The following is a 16,777-nucleotide window of genomic DNA, read 5'->3' on the forward strand; positions in this document are numbered from 1 at the left end:
TTTATTAATTTAACTATATATTAAACAATACTAAATTTAACTTATGATTACAACAAAATTATTTAACTATAATTTTTATTAACAAAAATTGTATAACATACACATTATATTAAAATTATAATATTTAATAAATTAAAAATTATTAAACAACTATTAGTACTATTTTAATATTCTATATGTACGGTTTACATTTATTAATTACCCTGCATGTCTAAATGCATCCATTAATTATCACATAAATTTAAATCATAGACATAAATCTCATATATTTACTAATTGAAATCAACTAATTTAAAAAAAAAAAAAAAACATAACAAAACATAAGATTTAGGGTTTTTCCAAGTACTTATTTTCCCTACCGGACCATGAAATATCCTAGAAATTTTCAACTGCAATTAAAATAACATATAACCAAAACAAAGTCGCAAGGTTACCTGACAAGTTCACCACAGCATGAAAATAAGCATATAATAATAATCCAAAACATAGCAAAACATCTGTCTCCAGACTACTCTTCAGATTCAAAACTGTGCACTAAGTTGGCATTCCAACAAAAAACACAATGGCAAACGCAACATCTCTTTTTCATTCTCTTAATTCTCACTACCTACTTCCTTCCACCTGATTTCAACGCTTGTCTGTTCCTCTTCTTGACCCCGGACTTGGCAACCTTTAGGCTCCTGTTCACAGCACTCAATCTTGCTAGGGCAGCCTTTTTCAGATCTGGCCTGTAGTAGTTATCTGCAACCTGCATATCATTGGGGAGTGTGGAGGGGTTGTTAATGCAACTGTTCCAACTGCATAAACTACATTTGATAGGAAAAAGTACTCAAGATAATTAAGTTCGCTACTAAAATGCCTGAACTTAAAGTACCTGGTTTGTTACAGCTTTGGCCATCTTACTGAACTCTTTCTTCAACAGAGACTTATGAAGCAATGAAGAAGGTTTGTTCTGTTTCTTGCTCTTGGTTGTTGCAAGCAAAACGGACTGATCTTTGCCTCCAGGTTGAATTGTAACTGTTTTCTTGTTGGCCAAGCCTAAAACAAAAGAATCATAATGAACCTCTATGCATAAACTGAACTCAATATTTATAATGTTATCATCAAACAGAAAAAAACAAAGAAAAGAAAAAAGTGAAACTTCTCTCACCACTACTAATGAACTAATAGCTTTCAAGAACAAATTCAAATGTTTCTCAACATCAAATATGTAAGATAATAAACCGAACTGTTCAAAGAAAGAACAAAACCAAGCATTCAAATACTCGAGCATATTTTTTCTAGTGCTCACAAATTAGCAATGGGAGGATTTAGTCAAGGAAACTGTAGAATCAAAATGTCAAGCATGTAAACCCAAGAACTGAATAATGTCTCGAACACATAAACAAAAGAACAAATTAAATAACCACACCATTAGTTGAACAGGCACAATGACCATTCACCTATTTCTATTTAAATGCACCGCGGATGCTGTAATAACCGGGACGATAATTGAAACAATTTCACATTGCTTACATAGCATGAATCAAGTATGCTGGCCCCTCTGCAGCCAAAATCCAGAATACATGACGCGCATACAAACAGTTATCCAGATAACCGCCAATTGGCCAGAGGATCCAGATTCCAAACAATAAACCAAGCATATTTTCGGTCATTTGCAGTACTTCAGGTAATCAAAGGAGACAACACTCAATTTATTTAAATTTCCACAACTAAATAGTACCAAACAATCATACACAAACCTCCAAATGACGACATAATATACTCGTGACCCTACCTCTAAATCAACTCGACAATCAAGCAAAATTCTTCAAACTTAGTCCTCTAGCATTTCCTTTAAAATGGAACAAAAATGGCTCATTAATCAGAGAATTTAAGATGACTTACCAGAATGCTTGTAGGAGTTCAGATTGTATAAATTGTTGGACTCTTTGCTGAACTGAACGCCAGCTGTTCCCCTTCCAAACTCCTTCACCAAAAACGAGTTGTTCCTCTTCACAATCTCCCAAACCAGTTGTCCTGAAACCGCCGCCATCTCCTTCTCTGCCTGCAACGCGATAGAAACATATCAAAGAAAAACCTTCGAAGTGAGTCTAGCTTGAGTAAAACATACATATGCGCGAGAACACAACAAAAAAAAAACATTGAAACTAAATCGTTGAGAGAAATACAAGACCTGATCGGTTTTAGGGTTTTGTCTCACAGATGCTCCGATGGGCAAAAATGGGGCGTAATGAGCAAGGAGTTTCGTACCTTTTATACTAAACCCTAATTACCCGGAACTTCAATGGGCTTAGGTTTAGGGCATCCATCATATTTTCATTTCTTATTAAAAATTTAATTAATATAAATCTAAAGTTTATTTTTCATTTTATTATTTTTATTTATTTTTAGATTATAGTTTAAAGGACCAAATAGATACAATATTATTCAAATATTTACCTTTTTGTAAAAGAAAAAATATTAAAATTGAATAACTTGAAAAATACAATTATTTATATATTGAATAAAAATCACCAAAATAAAAATGTTAAAATCACAAAAAATTTGAAGAAAGCTTTTTAACTTTTATTCAGATATTTTATGTCAATTGAATTAAAAAAATTTTAAAAAAAATTGTATGCCTCAATACACTTCATAATAATATATGTTTGTTATAATAATATACGTCGAGTATGAGAAGGCCATTGTTTTTATCAAACATAAAAATAACCTAAGATGATAATACGATCAATCAAAAACAAAATTGTTATCAAACGGATCCTAAATTATTGAAACGTTCTCCACATTAGGCATTACCATCTTCATTCCTCAGGTGATAATCCATATATACAAAACCAAAAGCATTCATTCTCCTACCCACATTTCTTACTATAGAAGGAGAAACATGCAAATTCAGCGACCACAAAACTAATTATTCACTCACAATCATTCTTAAACCCCGATTCTTGGTCGTGCCAAACCGTCCACTGCGTCGTTTAAACGACCGAATACTACCTTAAGGGGGATACATGCTATAAAAGCACCCTTGGACTTGCTCTCATCTACAAACTGCTGCTCAACAGTCAGTGAAGACAGTCTCTTGGTCTTTTTTGGTAGTTGTCCCGAATTCTTCGTCTTCAACGCTTTGCCTGTTGAAGGGCGTGGCTGAAATGCACGGGCATGGCGCTTGCCCGACGTTTTTCCTTTCAAAGAACTTGATTGCACTGAACGAGAACTTTCCACACTCCGAGGATCAAGTTCGGATCTGCTTGAAAGTTCGTCACAGTGACCATCTTCCAAGACCTCAACAGTGAGCGGATGACCAATAATTGCCTTACAATTTAACTCGCTCATTAACGAAACCAATGGAACATGCTGTGGCCTATAGTTGGCTTTTACCATAACCTCAACATCATATGGCGAAGCATTACAGCCAAGTTTTGTAAACGAAAATTCTGACCTTTGATATTTTGAGTGAACCGTAAGGCGGGATCGGCGAAAAGGGAGCAACCTTGGAGTAGAATCCAACTCATTTGATCCATCTTCAGCAAGTTTCGGATCAGATCTGACGTTGAATCCATCTCGATGCTCCTTAGCTGCTCCGGAAGTGTTTTGCTTGTTGTCCGTCTCATTTGTAGGACTTTTCTTTGTATGCCTTGAATTCCTCTTCCCCTTATGCTGCCATTTTGAACTCCCCTTCTCTATGGTTTTACTGATATTGCTCTCTGGATCAGCAACAGCAGAACTAGTAGATCCAGATTCATTATTTAGTTCATTGCTTACACATAGGAGTTCAGCTTGGCTACTTCGGCTGGATCGTCTTCCCGACGCACCAATTGCACACCTAGGGGAAAATGTTGGGCCTGGCAGAAGTAGAAAATACCCAGTAAGGGGAAAATGCACGATTGTCACATCAACACGAATTGTAAACAAAATGGAAAAGCAATCAAGCTTGATTAGAATAAAGTTCGAACCTAACAAGCCATACACCATATGCAATCTTAAAGCAAGAATAGTCCAAATATTTACAAGTGAAGAACCGGTCAATATCAATAAAGCAAGACATATGACACATACCTGCGGGATTTTTTCCGTCCCCACTGGATGACACGTGACATAATTGATCAGAAATATCATTCTCAGCTCGATCAGAAATGCTTGAAACTTCATTATCCTTCACCTCGATATTAAAATCAGAAGTATCAAGAGCAATTGTAGGGGTCATATTCTCACAAGACATTATCGTACTGTCCGAGTTATTGTTCGTTGCTGCAGAGGAACTCTTCTTTGACTCGTTAGATTCTCGTTCAGAAAGCTTTCCATCTGACGATCCCCCGATCGGTGAACCACATGAATTGGTAAGTTCATTGCAAACAACAGAAACAAATAACATTGATGTACTTTCTAAAACTTGTGTTAATGGTCTACGTCGATTTTTCCTTTTCGAGAGTTCATTAACATTGGACACATGAAACCTCTTTCTTTTAAATAGGGATGAATTGATTTTGCTGTCATCTGGAGGATGTTCATAAGCCAAGCAATTGGGAGTATTTAAATTACGGTTTACATCACTATCTTCTCGAACCAGCTCAACTACGCCTCCAGTGTGAACTTTTCTTTTTGACACTACACCTACACCAAAATCCTCGAGCCCTCTCATCCGCTTTACACCCTCCGTTCCATCATCCTCAGAGTCATTTGGAGTTCTCCTCGTACTCTGACCAGATCGGACCATTGAAGAACACAAATTTTCTTCGAAAGAAATTCCTGACTGAGATAATTCTGGCATTGAATCACTCATATCTTCATTCAAGTCTACTTCACTAGAATTGGCCATGAGTGCGGTGTTTCTGGTAGAAACACCACGCTTGCCAGAGGTATCCATTCTACAACTAAAGGCCAGCGGGTCCTTGCCAAGCACTCTCAAGCTCAAGTTCTTGAAGAATTGCATCTTCCCTTTGAGCATATTTTACTGCTTTTTTACTTGCAATGGCCACAGAAGCCTTGGCTTTCTCAATAAACTCATCATATTCCCCGCATCGAAATGCCTTCACTCTTTTAGACTTTTCAAGATTATACCAGTCACTATATCAATAAAAAGGAATTTGTCAACATAGTTGAAATTAGTACATAAATAAATATAAGCCAGTATCATGATCATAATAAAAGAATTTAGTATCGTTGTCATGAATTCAGAAAGAGGAAACAAGGAAAGCAAGAGATGGTTGAGGCTGCATTCTTAATATTAGCCCCATCATCGAAATGCCTACTACTCCTAGTCTCATCATAATATTAGCCCCAATCGCATGTTTAGAAGCTGAATTCTTAACTTCCAAGAGATAGTTGAGGCTTAAAGTTTTGTTTGTTGACTGTTTTAGCTTTTAATTAGCTTCAAAGTTCTAGAGTTGGTCTGATCCCCCTTTCCATTCTTTCACCGACAAAACCGACCTTTCAATTTGACTTAACGAAACAACTTCAACTTTAGAACAACCAATCAAACGGGTAAGGCTAAGATAAGGGCCTGTTCATAATCCCTATTCAAATTGCTTGCTTGACTGATTAAGAGAGCTTGGACGGGAGAAGAGGCGTTGACGACGCAACGAAGAGATTTATATCATTGAGAACTAAAGCCTCCCGCGAAAAGGAATCTAGAGTAAAAGAACGAACTAAATTGACTAGGAGGCGGACGGGGAATGAAGGGGGAGGGCTGAGGAAAAAATCTAGATCTTTCCTTATCATCAATTTCGTGCTTAACTTTCAAGAGTCGGTATTGACATATCCTATGCAATAGAAGGCAAAATAACTTAAGCATAATCCCTCCATCACTGATCCTTCCCAAATGCAATTTCTTCCCATTAACAACGTTTTTACTCAGGTACTGAAATCTAGCAGAAGTGTTCAAATATTTTTTTCTTCTTTTTAATAATTTCTGCTCTTTCGTGTTGCCCTTGAGAGCCTCTGTGACGTTTGTCTGCCACTGTATACTTTTTATATACTCCATTCTGTTAACAAAATATTGTTTCATACAAAAGTAAATAAATAATTAAGGATCCAAGGAAAACAGGGACCCTTGCTTGCCCCTTCGGAGTTCTATGCATTCATGTAACCATATATTACAAACGATGATGACAAACCAAAGAGTATCAACTGATTAGAGGCCAATCCAAATCAAAAGGTGCACAAGGGGTTCCATTCTTTTGTTCAGGACATGATGCGTTTCAAGCACAACACCACCTGATCAACTAAGGCTAACAAGGTTGAACACACACAAGTCATTAACACCAAAACTGAGCCAGCCTAAGCCACAAACATAGATATTCAGTACAAAGAAACTGAAAGTTCATATAAAGTGAACTAAAAATGCTCAACAATTCAAAAGAACTCAGAAAGAATCACTCACATGCTTGCATCCTCACGACCAAGAAGCTTCGCCGGAGTACCTGATTTTGGGCAAACCAAGCAGGTCTCAGACAGCTCTTCAAGACCCAAATCCGACCAGGCCACCACGACCCATTACGGCGGCGGACCCAAACTAAACTACCAACCGATGCATCAATGACCTTAGTGGTATTAGACCCATCAAAGCTGCCCATCTCAACAGCCCCCGGAAAACCAGGGTTCCCAATACCTCGTTTTCAGAAATAAATGCATATATAATCCAAACCTAAAACCAGGGAAAAGAAAAGTAAACAACAAATGATATACATGCAATCAATCAAAAACCCAGAAAAAGCAATTCAATCAAAGTAGATAGAAAGAAACCTGGATTGAAGGGTAGGTGACAGGGAAGAAGATCTACCAGTATTTTAAGGAAAACGATGAACTAATCAAACATTGAAAACTATGTTTGTTGATTTTGTTATGTTGAAGTGATTGGCAATCGCGGAGAATCTTTATTGTTTGCTGATCCTTGATTATCAACTCTCCTGAAGAGATATGGGAGACTGAGACAGAGTGGTGTGGGTTTTGGATCAAAACAGAGTGTCTGCACTTGCTATCTTGGGAAAGAAACTCACATAGTGTGGGATTATGGATACACCGAATTAAGTACCAAAATAGAACAGTTCAAAAGAAAAAGTGACAAGATCAATGCTCGTGCATTTGTAAGTAATGGGCGCTAATTCCAGAATACCATTGCAGGCCCAAATTGGAGCACCACACGCTCCCTATAAAAAAAAAAAAAAAAAATCGTAATGAGAGAATCACAATATCCATGATCAATGATCGATAATATTGTCAGCATAAGCTCTCATGACTTTATTTTGAGTTTCCTAAAGGTGCCAATGAAGATCATTTTCTAAATTAGCTAATGTAGGACTCACTCCACTCTTAATAATCCTTAATACAAATATCCTTTGCAAAGGTAAGTAAGCACAAGTTGTATATCTTGTATTTAATAGATTATTAGTCTATCAACCATTTTTTTGAATCCACAATTTATTTTAGATAAAATTAAAAATTAAAAATTTTATTGGATATAAAAATTATATTCAATTTTAAATCTAATAAATTTTTTTAATTTAATAAAATGTCAAGGTAAGGATTCGGAACACAAAATAAAAAGTTTTATTAGATTTATTAGACATTTTTTTTAAGTTTCAAGAGTTCATTAGATACAAATTCAAAAAAATTTAGAGACTTATCACTAATTAAACACAACTTTAAAAGCGGATAATCAAAACTTCTCATTTAACTTATATTTGTGGGATTAAAATATATGAATTCACTTATGAAATTTGTGTAATTTGTGTGTATAAAATCTTACATCCAAATATTTTATAAAAGTGTGAAAACTTCTCCTTAATCGTTTTAAAAAGTCCAAGAAGAATAATATATGTTAGTGGTGGATTTTGATGAGTCCCGAGTTGTGACATCTTGCACCAATAATACTTGAACGAAAGGCTGTACCTACGATAGAGACTTGGAATTGGCATGCCTTTTCTTTTGTTATATTTTTAAAATATTCTTCAAATTAATATTAATTAGAAAGCACCAATATACTTCAATTATATTCTTCAACCATTCTCTTCCCCTTTTTCCTTTTGGAATTATTCTTTAATTATTTCTCATGCTAAATACTAAGGAAGTTTTGGCTTCAAAAGTGGTAGTGATGATGTCAATCCGATCATAAACATAACAACCCAGCAAACATGAAGATTGAACCATATACAAATTTCAAACAGCAACAGAGGCAGAGCCTTCAAGGAAGAGCTTGATGAAGATGAATAAATTTTTATTTCCCATCTCCATGTATTACAAAAGAGTAACAACCACATATATATATATAGGCAGCATAACTGGCCAAATGAACAGTTCAGAAATCTTGAGGCCTTTTCCTACCCTACGCTGCAATGGTACTTTACAACAAGTTAGAATCTTAATTTCAACAATTTGAGCCCTCTGGAATCCCAGGGGTATGGCATGGTGTGTATATGATCCAGAAAATGGTGTCGTATATTTAGTACCTGATCTTCTAATCCGCGGTGGTACGATACATGGCTCGCCATCGAGGGCACTTCTGCAGGACATCTTTGTATTAGGCACAGGAGAAGAAAGCATCTTTTGGGCTCAATGTCTATCATACACAACCTTGATCAGTCATGGCTTGAGCAACAGTCAGAAAAGCAGAAATGACTGCTCCGTGTACAAGAGCCCTATTATTATCAAGCAGATGAAAAGCACATAAGGTTTCAGAAAAACAAACCTCATCAATATATAGATACACATATATTTAATCAAGCACAAGATACTTGACTTGTGTGCTTAGATAAACAGCGGGAGAAGTAAAAAGATCAAGCGCAAAATGGTGAATGAGGTTGTTGGGTCCTATTCTTTACTTCTTATTTTTTTTTTTTAACTACTTCCCCTCTCGATCAAACCAACAGTTCAAAGCGGATAATCATTTTAGCAATCACATTATGGAGCTGAATTGGAGTAGAACTCACTCAGGACTCTCTTTTTGGTAACCAAAATCAGCTGCTGCCTTGAGGGCTCTCTGGTAAGTCTGTTTCATAGCTTCCTGCAAGTTAAAGTGATGGGAAAACCATAAACAAGATTTCAACAACGGAGAATAAAATAAATATGCAATTTAATTGCAAGCTCGAGCATATGATGGGTATGATAACCTTCACATAGTTGGTTACGAAATTAATTTTCAAATCCGCAGACAACCAACATTGTGAAAGTAATCTCCTTTTTTTTTTTATCTTTAGAATTAATAAATTCAAGTTCTAGATGAATGAGCATAGAAAAGTATATTTCATGCAGAGTCCATCCAGCAGAAAGTATCAGATCAATAGATTTTACATTCTTAAATGTACCGGCATCATGTTAGATTGATCATATAGAGTACATTGATTCAGTTGTGGTTCTCATCACTGATAAGAAATTCAGAAAGGAAAGTACTTGAAGGTTTGAAAACATGCAAAATGTTGATTAATCGAATCTGACAAAGAAGAAATCCAGAAGTATTTCCCTTAATTGAATAATCTCACTAGAAGACAGGCTAAAAGATGATCCTCACCTGCAATTTAGATTCAAAGTCCTCCGGAGACCAATGCATCAGATTACATGCATGGTTTAATTCAAGTTCTCCAGCAACAACCTGCAACAAGGAAGCAAAAATAACCAGATAAGCTTAAATTTTTAATAAGCAAGAAAAATTCAAAGATCCAGAACCACCTGACAGATTAATTCTCCTTGAGCTTATGAATCATACGTCTGACGCATTGCAACTAAATTTGAAACTAGAATATTTGGAAGGCCAATGTTATGCGAAGAGTTTAATCATGAATGCTAATTCCACTTCTTCATATTATTGAACCATAGATTCTTTCAGTGCATCTAATTTTAATTCTAAACATGATATTCAAGACAACAACGACATTACTGAAACAGATCTGTTTACAACCGTGTCCTTGTGTTCTAAAGATATTCACTTCAACATTGTGACAATATTTGGAAACCAGTGACGCTTAAAACAATAGGGTAAATTGTGAAATTTCATAACTAGTGCTTAAGATCAAAATCTTCTCAAGAACCATAGAGAAATTAGTTGCCTGGCAATGTTTTAAAAGAATTTTGTAATTTTAACCATGTAACATAAGGTATGAGAGTTTATCATCCAGTGCCCCCAAATTCTGATCATAGTTTAATTTTTTTCAGGCATCAATGGCTTTCTTATTTGAAGCTCCCAGAAGAGACCATTCTCCTATTTCAAAGTGAGTCGACAATCAAACCCACATCAATCAAAACAATTTTTCCTTAACCAAAAAATTCTCTTAAAAAAATTATCTCAACTTTGAGCTCAAATAATGCACAGAAATCTAAATTTATTATTTGTGAGAAAAACTAATTCCTATTAGATATTTGTAGCACAATGATCATATACAGAGGGGATGAAGTGAATCGCACCCCTCCAGCACCTGCAGCCATTGCAGGAGCAATGAGAATATTAGCTTTTCTCAGCACATCAACAGCCTCAGGAGTACAGGGCATATTTGAACCTAGGGGAAAAGGCACCAGCAAGTGGCCTGATGTAAGCACAAAAATAAAATTTGAAAAAAAGATGGGGAGACATGGAAATAAAAACTAAAATAGTGTTTACTACCTTCTATTAGAATACGACAGCCAGAATTAATCAGGTTTATGGCATCGGCTTGATCAATTTCATTATGGTAAGCACAAGGAAACGCAACATCACACCTTTCATTCCAAGGTTTAGCTTCATCATAATACTTAGATCGAGCATAAGTCTTCGAATAGTCCCTGAGCATACCACATTGCACAGTATAGAAATATGAGCTACTAAAATGATAGCAAAAAAATGTTGAAACAAAATGGTGTAAATGTAAGAACACGCCTTAAACTTCTCTGCTGAGCCTTGATGTCTCTCAAAAAGGATATCTTCATGTAGTCAAATCCATCTTCGTCCACTAAATATCCCTTTGAATCTGAGAAATATTTGATTGTAACATGTTAAAAGAACAAGCTATATGTTCTCTTCATAGTAGTTGCAAATACCAAGAAACAGCAAGACCTTTAATTTCGAAACTGATTCTATTTTAAGTTGTAGCTAATATAAGACGAGAAAGAAACTTCTCTTTTCATCTAATTATCGATCAATTAGAATATTCAAACAAATCTAACTCAGATAGAACCGTGGATGTCGCTATGTTGCTGGGAATAATAATTAGAGACATCCACACAACTCATGCTAACTAGCAGTACATACTAGTCTTCAAATAAAAAATACAAGAGCCTTCTCCATCATGCAAGAGCCGAAAATTAATGCATAAAGCCTCTTAAATTTCTTCTAGCCAAAAAAAGAACTTAGGAAGGAAGAACAGTTCCTTCACCTAGTTGTGAAAACTTGGAAATGAAAATGAGGAAGACCTAAAAAGCTAGAGGAAAGGTACTACAGTGCTTTCTACCTCATTATGTAGGTCATGGTTCAAAGAAATATTTGAGAATCACCTGAGACAGTAATGGGGAGGGCACCATAAGCAATAAGCTTTTCAAGAACATGCATCGCAATCTTCCCAGAACCGCTTACAACGCATCTGGAGTAAAAATTTGTAAGAGGATTTTACATCAAAGATAAAGCTTTGAGGCACTGCTTAATTTTATGAAGATAGAACTCTAAAAAGCCAAAATGCATGACAAATACATTTAACACCGGCATAAATGAGCCACTAAATGAAGTACTTCTATACTAAGTGGTAAAATAACTCCTAGATTCTAATGAGAGAATCTAGTGATGGGTATTAAACCTTAATCCCTTGAGTTCTTTATTCATGTCTGCTAGTATAAGCTGTGCAAAGAAAACCTGCATGTGCATGAGAAAATTGTCAAAAACAATACATATACAAACTTTAAGTGTTCAGAGATACTTCAACCCATCCACGCCAAGATCAGGCTATATCTGAACCTATTGAAACCTGGCCACCATATAGATAGAGTATCCAAAAGATATAATGTTAATTACCAGACCATATCCAGTAGCTTCTGTTCGGAGGCTAGACCCAGACCAAAATATCCTTGGCCCTGTAAAACTTCCCTGCATGAGTAAGAATCCATAACAAATATTTTAGGTTTCTTTTCAAGGACAGATATATACCTTAAAATGAAATTCATTCACAGTGTAATCTGCAATATATGATGAGTTGTTGAGCAGGCTATGCTCATGGGTATCAAGTCCATAACAGGTCATAAAATGATTTTATAAGCCAATCATCAAACTACACTTTTCTGACTGAATAATCTTTCTCAAATTTTATCCCAATACACCACTTCCTTTAAATTTCTAATGAAGTGTAAAGCAGGGAACAAGATAATCACGCTGTTTTTGCCTTCTATATTCCATTATTGACATCAGATGAAAAAATGTTTTTTTGGTACATAAGAGTTTTAAAGTACCTCGAAATGACCTGCTAACCGTCTATATTGTCCAAAAAGATATCCCATTTCTCGAGTACCAACTCCCATCTCCTCAGAAGGAAGGTCCTGATAAGAATTACAACTTAGCACATCACATTATATGCTGAACCTTGAACCTGAACATTTACATAGATATTCAATGAATAAAAAGCCAATTTTCTCCATTTACCTTATCAGGGCCCAAGTACCGATATATCTCGTTTATGAAACTTTGACAAAAGCGCATAATCTGCTGAGTTATAAGAGGCTTTTACAATTTGTAGAAATGTTAGAAATAGAGGACGTCATATAACAGTATACAGTTTACCTCATTATCACTTTTTCCCTTCGGGTCAAAATCACTTCCACCTGCTGCCCCTCCTAATTTGTACGGTGATAATGCATTTTTTAAAGTCTGTAGAGGGACCAAAAATTTTGTATGAAACAAACTTCGTTAAAGATCTTTTAGAAAAATTAGGGAGGTTCCTCTGTGTCAAGTTATAAAAAGAATTTCAATTAACATATAAAGAAATGACGTTGTAGCTACAAAATATATATAGATATCGTAGAGCTTGCACCAAGGAAAGAAAGGAAACTGCATTATCCCCAAAAGGCCTCTCTTCTCCGAAATAAATTCTTCTTTTTCTCTTGAGCCGAAGGGTCCAATGAAAAAGTTATCCATAAGAATTAGCCAAAAAGATTAGATTCTTTCTTGACAGAATAACTAGAATGATTTGATACGTTTAAGAATGGTTTCTTTCCACAAGAGAGAATTTAGCAAACATTTCCAAAACCATGCTGCATAGAAACGGTTTTACTAAGTCTCCTCAGTTTTGCACAAATAACACCAGGCTGGGGAAAGATAGTTGGGATGCCTGCCTCTGTAGGATGAACATGTATGATAAATCTGTTAGGATTTCAATTGTCATTCTTTCTTAGGATGGTGAACTGTTGTCTTACTTCATATTGAATAAAAGATCAAGATGATAGAAGACAAGAATGAGAATGTAGTACGTTCCAGTGGAGAGCATCACCCTATGTGAGGAGAGTTTTTACCCAATTCGTTGATTTTTGTCCAAAAGAGGATTTATTGTTAGCTTAATGGAAGTATTTGTTTTTTAACAAAAGTATTTCTTTTTACCCCCACCCACCAGCACACACACAAGGGAGCTGACAACCTTAAATCCATATAAAATTTACAAGAAGGTAATCAACTAGGATATGATTATGTTACATTTCCTCATGCCTTTTAGAAACGACCAGCAGCCCTTGTTCTTAAATTTCCTTCAACCAAAGGAAACTTTATTGACTACTTTGCAATACACCATCACAAACCACTACTCCCTAATACCTGGCCACAGGCGCATCAAGACATCAAATCAAATTTTACTTCAAAGAAATTGCAGTAACCCCAAGTGAATATAATCAGCCTTTACCCATTTATAAGAAAATTAGACCAGATCTATACTGACAATGTGACATTTAACAACAGAATACCCCTTTTTCAAATAGGAAAAGAATAACAGTATCCAGTTCGCTACCTGTTCAAAACCAAGAAACTTGGTGATACTTAAGTTCATCGATGGATGAAAACGAAGACCACCCCTACAAGGTCCCAAAGCCTGGTTAAATTGAACTCGAAATCCTCGATTGACTTGTGTCTCACCTCTATCATCCACCCATGGAACTCGGAAAAGAACCATGCGCTCAGGTTCTAACAAGCGCTCCATAATGTTCACATAGCTGAAATAATAAGACTTATAATTCCCTCTCTTTAATTGTAAATAATGGAGCATCACAATATTATATATTCAAGGTAAACTTACTGAGAATTTTTGGCAATAACCCGTTCTAAGGCATGAACTGTTTCTTGTACTGCCTGTATGAACTCAACTTCGTGAGGATCCCTTTTTAGTGCAGCTTCAATGATCGATCCAGCAGATTTTGACATGATAGCTTCATTAGCAGATAATGACCATAAAAAGACAAATGTAAGAAAATATTACAAAAAAGCTTCATATTTATTAGTGCAAGTATGAGAATGGTAAAAAGCACACACAAAATCTTCAAAATGTTAATTTTATCATTAGTGCAATGGGTCAACAAGAAGTCTCAAGAATGTTATCCTTTTTCTCTATAGAACAGTGGCCTCCAAAGTTGAAAACCTAATTTCACCGAAAGATTGGGGAGAAATGACATAAAGAACATCAAAATGTGAAAAACCCTACCTTTTACATATATTGGTTTATCAACAATAATCTTGTCCTTGGAGGCCATCTGAAGTCGAAGAGCCTCTTTATGAAGTAGACTGTTATTGTGTTCTTCAAGTGCACTCATCTGCATATTTCGGCTGCCTTCATTTCCATAAGGATTTCTCCTGTGCTTCCTGCCATACTCCTTACAAACAGAGCAAAAAATCCTGGCAGTTCCATCCTTCACATCAACATAAGCCCACTTATACGTATCAGCCCATTCCTCTCTCCACCTTTTCACAACCTTCTTCTTCCTTTTGGATGGTTGGGTCTTTGACATATCTTGGTCATCATTGGAAAGTTGAGAAACCAATACCACATGCTTACTCTCGTCATGATCTTCAGAAGATGGTTCTCGTGCAGGTCCACCAATTATAGGAGTGCTAGCATATGATGGATCATCATCTCCAGGTCCAATTTCCAAATCAATCTCTTCGCCAATCTCTCGAACTACCAAGTGATGCCTCTGTGCCTGCTGAATCAAGTTCATATCATCCATAGAGGTATTCATACCTAATCCACCAACCGGAAGCAACATCCAGCATGTCAATTTCGCCTGTTCCTAGAAATATTTTTTTCTGCTGGAATAGAAGGAAACCATATCACTCTAAATTCCGAAAGAACTTTTAGATTCTAAACACTAATCTACGGGGCTGAAGAAAATATCATGGTACGTAGGCTTCCAGAAAATATAGAAGTACAAGTCGTCAAAGTCGACTGAGTTTTACAATTCTCCACATAATCTAGGGCATGATTTCACCATTCTTTTTTCCAAACTTCGGCTGCCTTTAATCTAAGCAAAAATGTCACAAAATCTTGAATTACCAGCAATTCATAAAGACATAAATTAGAATCAGTACCCAAAAAGCTAAAGAAAAACCCAGTGTGGAAGCTGTTTCCCGATCTTTAAACATTCAATATATCAAGATTCAGGAAATGAACTGCAAAGTTCGGCCATAATTTCACTATTGAAGACTTACAGTATCTTAGTGGACACCCAAGCAGAAATTCCTTGGCCCAAGCTTCCTATTCCTTGCTCCAGCTACAAGAATCCCAGTAGACAAAAACCGAAGAGTGAGATCGAACACCTGTGAGTGGGTTCTCTAATCAGTCACTGCCGACGAAACTTCTGGCAGGGCAGGGCAGGGCAGGGGATAAGAGGGATAAGCTTATTCCAGTGGCGCGTGGAATCGAATTCTCATGAAAACAAAGAGCAATAGAGAAATTGGGAATGGATTCTGAGCAGAATTTGAGGGAGAAAATGAAGTTGATCCCTGTGACGCGTGCTTGAAGAAGAACAATGTGCAAATACAATCTTTCCCTTTTTCCAGTTTTTACTTTCTTTCTTCGTCCCAGAAATTAGACACTTTTTTTTTTTTTTTTAGATTTATTATCTTTCTTTCATCTCCTCCTCTTTTATCCTTTCGAACAGTCTGTTGGAAATAAATTTTGGAAAAAGATTTTAAAATAAAAAGTACATTAAAAATATGTTAATTTAAAATTTACTTTTAGAAAATATAGATCCACTTTAAAGTGATTGAATAAAAATATTTTAATATATAATTAATAAAATCACTTTCTTTATTTATTTATTTATATATATATACAATTTTTTCCTCTACTTAAAAAAATTGATAATAATATACTAAAATTTAAAAAATGGAATGTATTTTAAATAGACATTCATTAAAATAATCCTTGAAAGGTTACAATAACTCCTTTTAACTTTTAGCGTTAAACTTTAAAAAAAGATTTCAAAATACATTTTTATCCTTTTTTTTTTTAGGTTGAAAATATAGCCATTTAAAAATATACACATAAACTTTCAAAAAATGGAGATGATCTCGGAGGTATAAATAGACGTTTTGTTTGTATATTAATATAAAAAAAATTAAAACTTTTTTTAAAAAGATTAATGGTATTAATGCTACTTGGTATTTTTTAGATATTATATTAATGTTAACCGTATTTTTTAAGTTTTTTAAAAAAATTAAGGAATATTGATGAAACTTTTTAAAATTAAAAGTATTTTTGTGACAAAAATACAAAATTTATGAACTATTTTACACATTTTATTCATAAAAGTCAGTCTGTCATTAATTATAAGTATAATAAATACATATAGA

The 16,777-nt window shown here is 35.2% G+C and overlaps 2 protein-coding genes and 1 pseudogene across 5 annotated transcripts; all 3 read right to left on the reverse strand.

Annotated features, from left to right (window-relative positions):
• Positions 1–371: 371 nt before the first annotated feature.
• On the reverse strand, positions 372–2,313 carry LOC111480021 (60S ribosomal protein L28-2-like). The gene is made up of 4 exons (XM_023124979.1): positions 2,177–2,313; positions 1,888–2,047; positions 875–1,038; positions 372–748 (listed from the first exon to the last, which is right to left on the reverse strand). The coding sequence occupies exons 2-4, from the start codon at positions 2,033–2,035 to the stop codon at positions 608–610; spliced, it is 453 nt and encodes a 150-aa protein (XP_022980747.1). The 5' UTR covers positions 2,036–2,047; positions 2,177–2,313; the 3' UTR covers positions 372–607.
• A 421-nt stretch (positions 2,314–2,734) lies between these two features.
• Positions 2,735–7,082, reverse strand: LOC111479885 (annotated as a pseudogene).
• Positions 7,083–8,194: 1,112 nt separating this feature from the next.
• On the reverse strand, positions 8,195–16,018 carry LOC111479896 (NADP-specific glutamate dehydrogenase-like). 4 transcript variants are annotated; one of them, XM_023124800.1, is made up of 17 exons: positions 15,632–16,018; positions 15,330–15,444; positions 14,628–15,232; positions 14,226–14,355; positions 13,941–14,142; positions 12,728–12,814; positions 12,590–12,649; positions 12,400–12,486; positions 11,969–12,040; positions 11,754–11,809; positions 11,458–11,543; positions 10,844–10,934; positions 10,592–10,749; positions 10,396–10,487; positions 9,506–9,586; positions 8,928–9,001; positions 8,195–8,636 (listed from the first exon to the last, which is right to left on the reverse strand). In XM_023124800.1, the coding sequence occupies exons 3-17, from the start codon at positions 15,187–15,189 to the stop codon at positions 8,561–8,563; spliced, it is 1,914 nt and encodes a 637-aa protein (XP_022980568.1). In that variant the 5' UTR covers positions 15,190–15,232; positions 15,330–15,444; positions 15,632–16,018; the 3' UTR covers positions 8,195–8,560. The 4 variants fall into 4 exon arrangements, 3 of the variants coding, with proteins under 3 accessions (XP_022980568.1, XP_022980567.1, XP_022980566.1); XM_023124799.1 differs by lacking the exon at positions 15,330–15,444 and having other exon boundaries at positions 14,628–15,229; XM_023124798.1 differs by lacking the exon at positions 15,330–15,444.
• Between the last annotated feature and the right edge of the window lie 759 nt (positions 16,019–16,777).

The sequence above is a fragment of the Cucurbita maxima genome, unplaced genomic scaffold, assembly GCF_002738345.1.
Source record: "Cucurbita maxima cultivar Rimu unplaced genomic scaffold, Cmax_1.0 Cma_Scf00005, whole genome shotgun sequence".
In the NCBI taxonomy this organism is placed as follows: Eukaryota; Viridiplantae; Streptophyta; class Magnoliopsida; order Cucurbitales; family Cucurbitaceae; genus Cucurbita; species Cucurbita maxima.